A 14,102-nucleotide genomic window follows, 5' to 3' on the forward strand; every position below is an offset into this window, starting at 1 on the left:
AAAGCATAGCAATTAGAGTACAATGAAAATATTACTATTTTATTTAGCAAAATTAAAATATAACTTAAAGTTGCAAACAAGAAGGATTAACAAGAAGTATTAATCTATTAAATATTTACAATTATAAATGCATACAATTAAATGTATTATAATTTATTTATATTAATATAAAAAATTTGTACGAACCCAACCACCCACTGCTAGAATATAACTTACTATTATTGATGATAAAATTAAAATCTATTTTTAAAATTAACATAATAAAATAAAAAAATAAACTAAGAATTAAACCAATTAACATCATAATAAATCAAATAATTAATTTACAGTAAAAAGATACTTACCGATAAATTTAAATTAATTCTAAATTATCATCCCACCCTGTTTCCCTTCAAACGCAACAACTCACAACTAAAATGTAACATATTATTGTTAACAATAAATATAAAACATATATTAACATTAGCATAATAAAATAAAAATATAACTAAAAATTAACAAACCCAACAACCTGGTACTAGCATATAACATAATGTTATTAATAATAAGTATAAAATATACATTAACATAATCAAATAAAAAATGTAAACCATCAGTTGAACAATTCACTTCATTAATGATCAATTAAATCAAACATTTACAATGAAAAAATATCTATCATGAAATTTTAATTGATTTTCTTCCCACACTAATCCCCAACAAACCCAACAACCCAGTAATACGCCTAAAATTATTAATTAAATCTAAACATAAATTATTAAAGCACTTAATATTACACGCTTTATTTTTAAAATTGAAAAACATTTATAATAACACTATTAACACCTAAAGCTAATGTAGCAACTAAAAGACATTAATTTAATTGATAAAACAATATCATTTACAAGTATATTATAAAACAATATTAAAAATAATATTTTTGAAAACAATATTTCTGAGCAAAAAAACAAATAACAATATTCTTGACAAAGATATTCTGCATCACAATATTTAAGTAGTAACAATATTTTTAAGAAAGCCATTCCTACAGTTCTCACACAGAAGGAACCAATCAGAGCTAAGTAGTTACCAAACTCCCAGTGTCGACCCTCTTCTCATGACTCATATAGTGGAAGATTTCAGCTTTGTGGCCTTCATAGATATCATGCATCAAGTGCAGGTGCTAAGATTTATTGTGCAGCTTGTTGGGAGATACATTCAGTAACCTTCACACTGAATTTGAACATAATAGTATAGTTTTAATGAGAATACTGTTGAAATTTGGCTTCTGAAAAGAGAGAAAATAGTATGCATAGCAAACAGAAACAAAACATTTCATTCAACATGGGCCTTTCAAATCGAGGTCTACGATAATTATGGCTAACCTACAGTGAACAAACTATTTAGTTAATTGTTAATGTGAAAATCACTAATAATGTCAACCTAAATATAAAAGCATATTGAAATGTGAACAAGCAATGATTATGGGCCTTATTATGAGTTCTTTGCCATCAGTGGAAACTTCTGAGGGGGAGGTTGCCGCCACAGTGGCTGCCTCCCCACCGGGGCCATTATGAGTTTCCCGCTAGGTTGGCGGGCAGAAACCAGAGTTTCCGCTGACAGGCCTAGCGGTGAAGTGCAGCAGGTGAAATGGCTCGAGGGCCAAGAGGCTTGAGTGACCAACTGAACTGTGATTATTGCTGTATTTTATCATTCAAACAGTATGCCTTCTGTGCACTAACACCCACAACACACTGGCTACACTACTGTCAACCCCTGACAACAAATTTGACAGTTCCACTTCGTACACCCTCCTTATACGTGCCATCATGGTATGGATGCCACAACATGGGGTGTCGGTGAGAAGAAGTGAAGTATGAATCTGTGCAATCAACTCACTGAAGGGTAAGAAATGCAACTGAAAAAACAAATTAGATGAGCTGCAGAGTCTTCAAAAATTATTGACATGAGCAGTGAGGACATGTGACATTAATCATAGAAAACGCAAAAACAAAATGAACTCAGAGGGCCTCATTATGAGGCTGGCAGTCTTGAGACCAAGCCTCCCAGTGACAGTCAGACTGCCACACTCTTGGAGGTTCGACCGCCACAATACGACCCTGGAGGTTGGACCACTGTTCCCACTAGGAACATGGTTCCTGATGGGCTGACCGCAGTCGGGCTCGTGGTCAGCCACAGCGGTGCTGAGTTCAGCGCTGCCATGCTGATCATAAGTCCCCTTTCAGCCAGCCTTTTCACGGTGGTTTAACCACCCAAAAAGAGGGGCCCTTGCACTGCCCACTACCGTGTTGAGGGCATTGCAGGGGCACCCCTGCCCAGCACCCTCAGATTGCGCTTTCCATGGTGCTGTTGTTCTACGGTATTGGCCTTGACTCCGTTAAGGAAGCCAAGATAAATACTGCACCACTGTTCCCTCCAGGCTGACCGGTGGAATGTTGAAATATGATGTTGCAGTCGGTCAGCCCAGTGGGAACATTGTAATGTGACTGGGGTGAGGCCGCCGAGTTGATGGTGGTCTCATGTCCGCAAATTTGGCGGGCAGCTCATTCAACCGCCAAACTGGTAATCAGGCCCAGAGTGATGATAATTTTAAAGTTCATATATGTAAATATGTAAGGTTCTTTTCAATGATGTTAGCAAGCATGGTTGAGTGTGTTTTTAAAATTCACAAAACTACATTCTCTTCTCATAAAGGTAATCATAGAAAGATTTATGAGACCAGTAAATAACTGTGTTTCTTGTTTGGATTAAAATCCCATAAATTCCTGTTTGACTATTTCTCTGACAGCCAGTTTGACTATTTCTCTGACAGCCCTTTTGAAAGTATGCTTATCATCTGTTTCATAGACCTGCAAAGGAAGACTCTTGTGTATATCACGTTTCAAGTCCACGAGACGGATGATGAGGACAATACTGGAGCTATTCCTATGCACCTCAGTGCTGCGTTTGATACCATATCCCATACAATTTTGGTCAGGTGGCTCAGGGACAGTGCCATTGGTGGCAAAGTACTGCGTTAGCTGGCCTCATTTTGGAAGGGATGCACCTTTCAGGTCGCACAAAAGCCATTTTACTCAATGGTTCACTCTTTGCCGCAAGGAGTGCCACAGGGATCTTCATTGAGTCCAACCCCTAATAATGTCTGTGTCAGCCCTCTGGTGGAGGTCATTGAGGGGTATGGTATCATCATTATTTTATATGCTGATGACACAGAACTCGTCATCACCATACCTCAAAACAGAAAGCTCATAGCCTCTTCCCTTCGCGCTTGTCCATCTGAGGTTGCTGCTTGGATGGACCATAACTATTTGAAGCTGAATTCTGGGAAGACGGAGGTCTTGGTTCTGGACAAACACCTCAATATCTTGTCCAACGCTTGGTGGCCCAACAGTATCAGACATCTACCATCTCTCAAGCCGATGGTCAGGAACCTGGGCATCTGGTTTAACGAGGAACTGTCTTTTGGTGCCCAAAGTAGTGCCCTTGCAAAAAAGTGTTTCCGGATTTTGATATCCTTGAAGAAACTCCTCCATCTCCTCCTTATTTTTGCCCAAACAATTGTAGTCCAAGCTCTGCTTATATCCAGATTAGACTACTGCAATGTCCTTTACCAGGGTGTATCTCGGTTGAACAGGCTTCAACGGGTCCACAAAATGGCAGCCCAGGCACTGCTCAGACTTCCTAGGCATGCATCTATTAGTACCTCATTGAGGAAACTACAGTGGTTGCTGGTGAAGCAATGGATTGCTTTAAAGGGTCTCTGTTATTGTTATAAGGCTCTCTCCTCTCAAGGCCCTGCCTACCTATAGTCCAAAATCACTCCTCATATCTCAATCAGAAACATTAGATCGTCCGTAACAAAACAGGCCTCTGCCCCAACATTTTAAAAAGGCAGAATTTGTGGTAGCACATTTAGCGAGCTTGCACCAAACATTTTGCATTTTTTACTCTCTGAACTCCAGCTAGCCCCTCTAAAACTGTTTTGAGGAAGAAACTGAAAATGTTGCTCTTTAAATGTGGCTAAAGACCTACTCAGTTGTTTGGGTAACACTTTTTTCCAAAAATCAGTATCCTAGCACTATTACACTTCGTTAAAAGTAGCCATGTGCTCAACAAATCTTATTATTATTATTATTAGTAGTAGTAGTAGTAGTAGTAGTAGTATTAATATTATAATGATTACTCATTTCTCATTTTGTTGCTTTTCAAGTTAGCTTATTCACATGTTTTTTTTCAACTCCTTGCAGAATAACTTGAGGTCAAGTGTGGCACTTTTTCTGCCGCTGATCTCAGAGCTCACTGTTAATGCCTTTCTCAGCTGTCACTTCCCCCCATCTGAACAGTGTCCACTTCGCCCATAACAATCCACCTCTTCTGTAAGTGTCCACCTGTCAAAGTAATTTCTCCTGTCAAAAGTCATCTCCTCTCTCTCGCTCTTCATATTTACAGTCCATTCCCGTCATTTCACTTTCCCTCTCCTGTCATGCACCGTACATCACCCTTATATCTTCACTGCTTCTTGTCACTTTCCAAATCCCTATCTCTGACCCTCTCACCTGCCAATGTGCTACTGTTATTGCTGCCTATCACTCATATAACAATGTCTTCCCTATTACAGCACTTTCTTCACACACTACCCACCAGCTGGTGCCTACACATCCGTGGTGTGAACAGGAGTCGTGAATAAGCCCACTCTGTGTTTACAAACTGGTTGATCGCAGGTGTTAGCCACTATACTATGGAACCACATAAATAAACACAAAAAACAACACAAATATAAGTTCTCAAGTTTAATTTACATTCTCTATGCGCCAAAGCACCTCTTAGGAATGTATGCTTCCTGATAAAATCACTTAACAGAAGCAGCTAAGCTCTTGATCCATATAATCACCTGATTCTCAGCTATGCAGGTCCTGAGTGAATGCATGCAGTAGGCATAGAGCCATACGAGTGCTAAGACAACAGATGATTTGAGCGGGCAATACATAACATAAAATTAAAGATGAGCATCAGCGAATCACATAGATGTTTTTCACCTTGGAATGACATCAGAGATAACTCAAGCTTCACTCTCATTGTCTACGTGATGTAACCTAGAAATCCTCAGTGAAAAGCATCATAGTATTTCACTGGTAAACATCTACATTTCTATACATTTCTTGAAAATTATTCAATTTGATGGTGCAATTCCTAAAACAGACTCAAGTGCTAACCTCGGGACAGCTTATCTTCCCATCTGTGAAGACTTGCTTCTGAGGAAACTATACCCAGGACCCCAGAAGTAATGTGGGCAAGGTATTCTGGATAGTAAAATGTACTTATGTGCTCCCATGCAACTGATTTGGAAGAGGAAAGAACAAGGAGAAATTACATTTTGTCTCCTTGTTATGCTTGCGCTGGGGAGACGTAAGGTTGGTTTTGGCATTGCCCCAGGAATATGTGATTAAGTAAATCTGGGGCTGCGTCAAAATCCGTGGGTGTTGAATGGGAAACCCACCACAACGTCCATAGAATGCCTCCCTGGTGCAGAGTAAGGCAACGCAGAGACTTGCGCTGACTGGTCTAACTTCATATCTATGAGGCCTTGTACAGTCACACAAAGTGGCTTTTCGTGGCCTCATAGATATGGTTGAGAGGCTTGCGCCACCGGAGCATCAAAAAAGTGTTGCTCTAGCAGCTGAAGCCATTCATTAATATGCCCCTTAATGTTTTGCTTTAATTTAATGTGCAGATTTTTCTTTAAAGAATTATGAGTATCAACAAGCATTTCCAATGTATTAGGTCTTGCATTTGCAAGAGTTAGAGCTATTTGCATTGTAAATGATAATGTATTTTACCATGTGTTTTGGTTTAGAGTATAGTGGGTGTATGTGGTGTGGAGTGGAATTATGTGGGTTGGATTGGAATTGTTAGTTGTGAAATTGTGTGGGGTGGAATTGTGTGGTGTGGAGTGGATTTGTGTAGCTGAATTATGTGGCAAGGTGGATAGCGGTGAGGGCTGCAGAGAATGCATAGACAGGAAGATATAAGTTATTTTTGGAAGAGTAGAAGGTAGATGGCAATGCTCCCTTCCAGTAAAGACAATAGACCAGGGCGTACGTTTCTGTACATTATGCTGTTTGCACAAGCTGCAGGACCAGAGCTTGTTACTAGAGCGCCCTGTGTCCTGGCACTAGCGCTGGAAGTTTAAAGGTACTGTACCATGGATAATTAGACGTTTCTGTAAAGCCAGTTTCAAAGCGGGGTAGCTATGATGCTGTACCACAGGACATCACTAGAGGTTTCCGCACAGGAATCTACAGCACTGGGCAAACTATGGTTCACTACCACAGGCCATCACTAGAGGTTCCCGGATAGGAATATACAGCGCTGGGTGCACTATGTTGCACTACCATGGTACATACTTCCTTAAAACTTGGTACACCCAGCATCTTATTTACAAAAAAACAATACATTCCTGCAAGTCTGTAGCTCTTTCACCTTACAATGGAGGTATGTGACATGATTGTTTTTAAAACAGTCATAAGAACTATTTACTGTATTTGCTGTATTGCAATCCAAAAGGACATCTGTTGAGTACAAAAGGTGCAAGTATGGCATCAAGTTGCAAGGGTTTTTGTCTCTGAATGCTTTCCGTAACTGATGGAAAAAGCTAATGCGATGAAGTGGTCAAGAGCCAAAAGGAGGTGCACAAGAAGTATTGCAGCAGTCTATAAAGCACTACCAAAGAGGATTGCATCCTTGCTGATCTTTCCCTGAAAGGCTCTAGATGTTAATTTGAAGAAGACTTGGTAAATATGCATGATGTCTACTGCATGTACACACAGCTTACATTAACTGGACATGTGGGTAATCCTTCCCTCCTGCACCTCCCTGCCCTGCCCCAGTAGTGGGTTTAAATATTTGACAATCTATGAGTTTTCACTCATTTTTTTATCCTAAAGGGAAATAACCAACCACAAATTAAACACTTTACTCCATGGCAACCACGAACTTCAACAAGAAGCCACCACTCACAAATTGCAATGGGTTAAATGTGTCTGTTTCTGCAACACCACCATTTCCAACATACCCCAAATTACATCAGCCCTGCCACATCTCTGGACAGACGAGAAGGAGACAACGGGTTTGGCTACAGATACGATGAACATAGAGCCCTTACAAATCGAACATGGAGCACGAAACTCAAGACATAAATATAGAGAGGATATGGTGTAATGGCTAGAGCTGCCGACTTTAGGACTGGGAAGCTGGGTTGAAGTCTCAGTAATGATTCCCCCGAGCCTAAAAAAACAATTTAAATACATTGAAATTGTTAACAAACAATGACGGAACTGAAACAAAATGACAAATGCAGAATGCCTTCAAACGAACTCCCGTTGGGTGAAAGTGTAGAGGAAGTAAAGTGGCATTTCAAAAACAGGGGCAGAAACACATAGATCTGAACATGAGCTTAGGCAGGAAACAGTTAAAAAAAGAGTTCTGGCCAGTGCTCCTCAGCCAAGAATAGAAGTGACATATTAGCTGTGTGAACCAGCTAGGAAGCAGCAAAGAAAAGCAACACTGCAGTCAACCTATGGTAAGCAGCAGGCGGGATCAAAGTCCTTTTACTGCATACAGCAGGTCTTGCAGACAGAGCATGTGCGCTGCCTAGGCTCGACCTGAAAATGGTGTATTTTTCAATTCAAACATATCTCCAGTTTTCTCTTTATCCACCGAGCCCTCGTGACTATTTAAACTTATATTTGCTGCGAACCAAGTACTTTACAACATATTTAGTCTAACAATCTTAACATTGCAGTTTATATTCTAATCACTGCATTTATATAGTGTTTGATACTCCTAACAAAGTGCTGACGTTCTTTATGGTTGGGTAGAACACTACTCCTTTGGGTGTGCTTGGTTGCAAATGTGTTCACAGAGTGGCTTTTCAAGAAGTTGTTTTGTTTGGCTTTGTACCTGATGAATATGTTTTTTCTCCTTTGATGTTTTACGTGCGTCTGAGTTTGCATGTAGTAAAGTGAAAAATGACTGAGAAAAAGCTAAGCTTATTAGGCCTTAACAGATCATGGCAATTCCATGGGATTATATAGTGTTTTGTCATTGAGCATAATTGGGTTAGGAGGGGAGGTTCCCCGATCCATTTCTTCTTCAAAGGAGGAACAAGAAGCCAAGCAACTGATTCAGAGTGGAGGATCTGTTCTGTTAGCATATCTGCGGATTTATCTGGTGTAAGGATCAGTCCTTGCCATGGAGCAATGTTTTGTTCATTTAAATGTTGACAATATCAAGTGGCATTAATGATGTACTATTATTAATGTGCAACAAGACAACGAAATTAGCTATTAACACAAGCATTTGTCCCACCACTCTAATCTCTCACCAAGTCGAATAGCATTTTATTTATCACTATTGGAGAGTTGATATAGCCATAACTGTGTAATGTAGGATGTACACGAGTTGCATTTTTGGCTTTAAATTCCGCAGGCAATATATTTATCTTACCTTTAAGAAACATGGAAACATCTTCCAGTTGGGGTACATTGTCCTCTCTGTATCCGCAGTACTTGCTCAATAATGGGAGGTTTTTCAGATACTCTCGACAAGCATGAGTCGGATAGAGTTTTGTGAGTTCCTTGAAGATCGTTCCCCAAGTTTTGATTTCTTCAGGTGTGTATTCAACTCTAGGAATAGGTTGTCCACTAGAAAAGAACACAACACTATTGGAACACACATAAATAGCGTGGGGCATTTGATGCGAAAATGTTAAAAATACAGAAATGAGGGTGTCTGCTAAGTCTCCAAGAGACTACAGTACTTTTAAGGTGCATCTCTATCTGTAAATTAGGAACATACATTGTTGAAATTATATCGAATATTTCTTTGCAGGATCGTGATGTGTCGTGCCTTGGCTTTGGTAATAGATCTATGGAACATAAATGAAATGCACCTGGTAAAATGTCCTATAAGAAAATATGTTTTACAGTTCTACACTTAAGTTTACAACAAAAGTTCTCAACATCACACATCATTTGGCAATAGGCATACTGAGGCCATGTGTGAAGGTAGATAATCTGAGGTCTGAAACGTCGTAGGCTACACTGACTTCTTCATTGGCTTTGGACTATTTATACAGGACAGTTCCAAGGCATCAAGTTCCAAGGTCACTTTTCATGCTTGCCCTGAGTTTTCTGTCCTTTCTGAACTCCAAAGGATTATGACAATCCTTTACTAGCTATATTAAAAGATAAGTGAAGGCAAAGAGCGTCCTTGTCCAATGTAATTAAAAATATAAAACTGGTGTAGTTGCATGAAAGTTAACTGATGGTTGACAAGCCATCGTTTAAAATACTCCACTTTTTTATAGCAGTGGGTAAGGGTTGTTAAAATTATTGTACTGCTGGTGAAAGTAGCAAAATTCATAATTTCACACGTCCACAAAAAATTGATTTATACTATTATACCTCTGGTGAAAATCTTCCATTTTGTGGGAAAAGTGTCCCACAAGAAGGCGATTTGCATGGGTTGTCCTTTAAAATAAGTGATACAAGTTCCTAAAGATATCTCATTTAGCTGAAAAAGCAAGTAGCAAAGTGTTGGATTTATAAATTATCAAATATTTTCCTCTTTAAACTATATTTTCAGACATTAGGCACTACAATTTCAATAAATGTTGCTATATTTATAAGATGTGTAACGTTGTTCATTATATGCATGAAATTTGTAGAAGCAAATTCCAAGAACTGCATTCATCCATAGTTTTGGTGCTCTGCTGACTGACAGGGATATTTCAATGAGAAAAGAATTTTAGCACTGATTACAACTAGTCATCCAGAATTTGTGAAAACATATTGGCCCATATTTATGGATGGTTAGCGTCGCCTTAGCGCCATTTATTTTGGCACTAAAACGCCACTAACCTAACTTCATATTTATATTTTGACATTAGGCACATCTAGCGTCAAAATATTGGAGTTAGCGCCGCATGTAGGATGAGCGAGCCAACCTTATGTCAATGAGATGCAAGGTAGGCGTTCCCGTCCTAAATATGACACTACCCCCGCACCATATTTACCTCCTGGCGCAGAAACGACGCGCGGGTGGGAGGCGGGCCTAAATAAAGGCACATTATCTAATGCTTGAGTCAGACCAGGCATTAGAGTCCAGGTCGGCCCCTTTCAATGGTGAAACACCCTGGAATGGGCACAAAGATGCCCAACCCAAGCTCCAGCAACACCACCACCCACACCACAGGGACATTACAGGAGGAGAAACCCCATCCCAGGTATGTTTAAGTGAGTATATTTTATATATTTTTTTAATGCCATTAGGGGCCCCTTACACTGGTATTTTGGTCCCCTGTGGTGGGCAATGGGGCAGTGGGCATGACTCCTTTCTAAACTTAGACAGGAGTCATTTTGTGGCTGCTTGTGCATAAGTAAATGACGTTAGACTGACTAGCGGCAAAACTTTTCCTGCTAACCAGTCTACCAGAGACTAACAGCAAATTGTATAGTTTTTGCATGAGGTGCTATGTTTCTATCCAATGTACAGAGGCCTGCTGCTTGTGTTAGAAGAATTGGTAAATCAGGGAGAGGATGTTCTTTTGTGGTTTTACGAATGTGCAAGTATCATGTATCTGAACAGGATCATATGCCAGTGCACATGGCATTTTCCGTGCCTCACACAAGTTGTTCTGACGTAGGCATAAATGTGGTTTCTTCCTCTGCAGGCACTTAGCAACCACTCCCTTTCATTTGCATCCATTTGAATACAGATAAACCTTAAGATGTAAGTGAAACGTTGGGCGGAGTGGGCTGTCCTCCGCTGCTTTTTGCATTTTGGCACATGCACTTTGTTATGGTGGAATAAATAACATTTTGCCTTTTTTACCTCGGGGACATGCTGTTATTCTCCATGTGGAGCTAGTCTGGCAGGATGTGGATCAATGGTATACTCTGCATTTCCCTATCTTGACAGATAATTAATGATTTGTCAGCAAAGTTGGGGCTTCAACTTTCTAGGTGCGTGCTAAAAGGAATGATATCGTAAATGGTGCCACGTCGCATTGACAGGCAGAATAAGTTAATACAGATCCTATGAATAGAAAACCCAGAACTCATGTGTCGCCTACGAATGTTTGGTACCAAACAGCATCTTAAAGCCTGTTCATTGTGATGGTATGCTCAGCCGGGACCTTTTAAGGAAGCCAAAAAGCCTAGGAATGTTTTTGTATCTATTCTTTATATACAAGAATTCGAAAGTAAAATGGTTTCAAGGTGTCTCAGACGCTAAATATAGTGAACTCTAGAAGTTAAGTTTTCCATAAAGGCTGAGCTACGTGTAACATAAAATTCATCTCTGTTGGGCACATTACGTGTACGTAGCTGTCAACTTGCCCCATGTCATGAGGGTGAATAAAAGACAGACTCGTTTTTTCAGCTAACAGCCCTAAGCACGGTGGGGACAGAAGATTCCCCTCTCACTTTACACTGTGGAGATACACGTCTAACAAGCTTAGTCCTATCCTCGATCGAAGTGCATTAAAAAAGTATGGGAACTGTGATGCTGCATGCAATGAGGTGGGGTCGGTGAGCATGGGGGCGGGGTCAAAGGTGTGGCTAAAAAAAAAAAACATTCACCACGTTTTTTGGTCTTTCACCTTCAGGCAGCTACATATAAAATAACACGCTGCTTAAATGACAAATATATTTTAAAGCTCTAAGTGGGACATGCACTATAGTATAATATGAAACCTCTATTAGTTAATGAAGTGCAGTAATCTGACCGCAACCGGAGAATCACAGAATTAAATCTTGGTTGGTGCTGTGGAGAATAGTGACTTGTGTATAGTGATACAAGGTCAGAGCCTGTGGATTTCTAATTCATTATTTTAGACTTGCATCACGCACAGTATAATTTAGACTGCTACAAAATTCACACAAAGGTTTAAGATAAAATGGTGCTTTCTAAATATAGACTTTAATAATACCCAGACTGTATGTAACACAATTGTTTTTGCATAACTGTTCGTTCAACACCACCACGAGTCGTAAATGCTATATAAACACAGTTTTGATTAAAACCACAAACTTCACATCCCAGTTGTTAACTCTTTGCATTACCACTCAAAAGCAATAGATCTTTGTCATTACAAAGCCTTGAGTGATATGATCAATTAAAGCCAGTACCGGCGCCCAAGCAACCGTTACATTTGGCGATTACCCTATACATTTGTAGATTAACTCGTAGCGCACATTTGCACGATGTCCTGGCAGTAAGGCTTCTTTAGCTGTCTGCCCGGCTTCAGATTCACAGCACAGGGGACTCGCTACATGATGCTTCAGATGAAGCATTTAAAATATCTAAGTTAACCATCCACGGTCTGTTGTCTTTTTACAAGAAGTGGGGGAACGGTTTTTAGTAAATAAGAAAAGCAGGGGCACGCCATAGCACTCCAATCCCACCAACTTCAACCACTAGTCCTAACGGAAAAAACAGGAGGACTCACCCTCATGACCAGCTTGTCTTCCCTCTGAGAGTGCCCTGGGCGAAACCAAATTTGATACCCCTTTCACACTTTTATTTGGACCTAAGTCATCAAAGGGAAACTTCTGTGGGAAACTCTAGCGCTCCTCCAGTGGTCTACACCCTGGGTGTGTCCTCAGCTCACACAGGCCAGTCCTGCTCATGGCACAGAGCTCCTTGACAACTATGCGTACATCAGAGCCTCACAAACAAGAGAAGAGTACGCTTTTTTAAAAAGAGATTTCCCCCATTTTTAAATAGAGGGAAATAAAAAAAATTAGCACATATACACTATAGTATATTTTAAATGTCTGCAATGACTTAATAACAACAGGACGCGTCAACAACTTCTGCATTTTGTAGCTGGGAACACAACGGTTGTGTGTTGTGTTTTGTTTCTAACTCTTAACAGAGGCCTCATGTGTACTACATTTGTCCAACAGACATGGAAACTCATCACAAAGTGCAGAAGAGCCCTCCTCCAAACATACGCTATCTGGATATTGCGCTCTCTGGAGCTGAGAGAAGGTTGTACAACCCTAAGAGGTCTTTTAGAGTTGGTAGACTGGTGGGAAATTCTTCCCCGCTGAATTCACTGTCTTTCCACCCCATGCAAGGGTGGGGACACAGTGGGTTTCTGACGGCAGAGCTTCACATGGGTCTATCATCAGAAACTCTTTAGTCAACACCAACTGACCTCAGACCCACCACTGAATTGTCCAATAGGCAGGGAGAAACCTCCCTGAGCGTCAGGGTGATTATTATCCTTTTCAGAGGCAACTCTCCCCATTGGTTGATTTGTCTCTGTATTAAATAGCGATGAAAGCACACCTACCCGTGCAGTTGATGTACTTTGGTCAGAAAGGTCCCCGTCAGTCCATCTCTACCTGTGGAGTGCGGTCCTCATCTTCTGGGGTCCTCCACAGACCTCGAGAGACGAGAGGCCACCGAATAGGGGCTAATTCACCTTGTAACTCTCTCTCAGTCCAATGTGGCAAAGGAGAAGATTATTTCCTTGTATATGTTATAGTTTGTAAAAATAACTGAAGCCGAGACAAGTTCCCATGTTTAGATGACACAGATATTGAATCACGTACGAGGTTCTTCTGCTGCCAAAGTTCTGGAATTATGGCTGGGAATATATAGGCACTTTTTTATTATGCTTCAGGTGCAGGAATTAATTTGGTTCGGAATATTTACAGATTTTAATTTTATTTCATAGTTTTGACCACAACTGCTACATATATTTTAACTCCGCATAATTATGACATTTAAAGCTAATCTATAAAATTTAGGCCTAATATGTTTTCTTTGGAATTTGTTTTTGCTCAGGGTAAGGCTGTGATGTAGCATGCCTGAGATTTATCTTTCAGATACCTGGGCTTGTGCTAATTGAAACTCATTTTCAGATCCCTATTGAAGTGCGTATGGAAACAAACTCAGCAAACTCTGCTGCAACAGTGACACCCAGAGGAATTTATTCCAATAGCTGAAAACCAGCAGTCGAAGAGGAGAAATGCAATTCTCATTAATGGGGGGAGAGAACTCTGTTCTTGTTGTTATTATACATTCGC

At 40.2% G+C, this 14,102-nt stretch overlaps 1 protein-coding gene across 1 annotated transcript in view; it reads right to left on the minus strand.

Moving 5' to 3' along the window:
- The window catches only part of TPH2 (tryptophan hydroxylase 2), a 476,020-nt gene that overhangs the window by 120,002 nt on the left and 341,916 nt on the right, over positions 1–14,102 (minus strand). The window contains exon 6 of the mRNA XM_069230088.1: positions 8,506–8,702. Within this exon, the coding sequence (XP_069086189.1) occupies positions 8,506–8,702 (197 nt within the window). The remainder of the gene's footprint in view (positions 1–8,505; positions 8,703–14,102) is intronic.

Source organism: Pleurodeles waltl, chromosome 4_1 (genome assembly GCF_031143425.1).
Source record: "Pleurodeles waltl isolate 20211129_DDA chromosome 4_1, aPleWal1.hap1.20221129, whole genome shotgun sequence".
NCBI lineage: Eukaryota > Metazoa > Chordata > Amphibia > Caudata > Salamandridae > Pleurodeles > Pleurodeles waltl.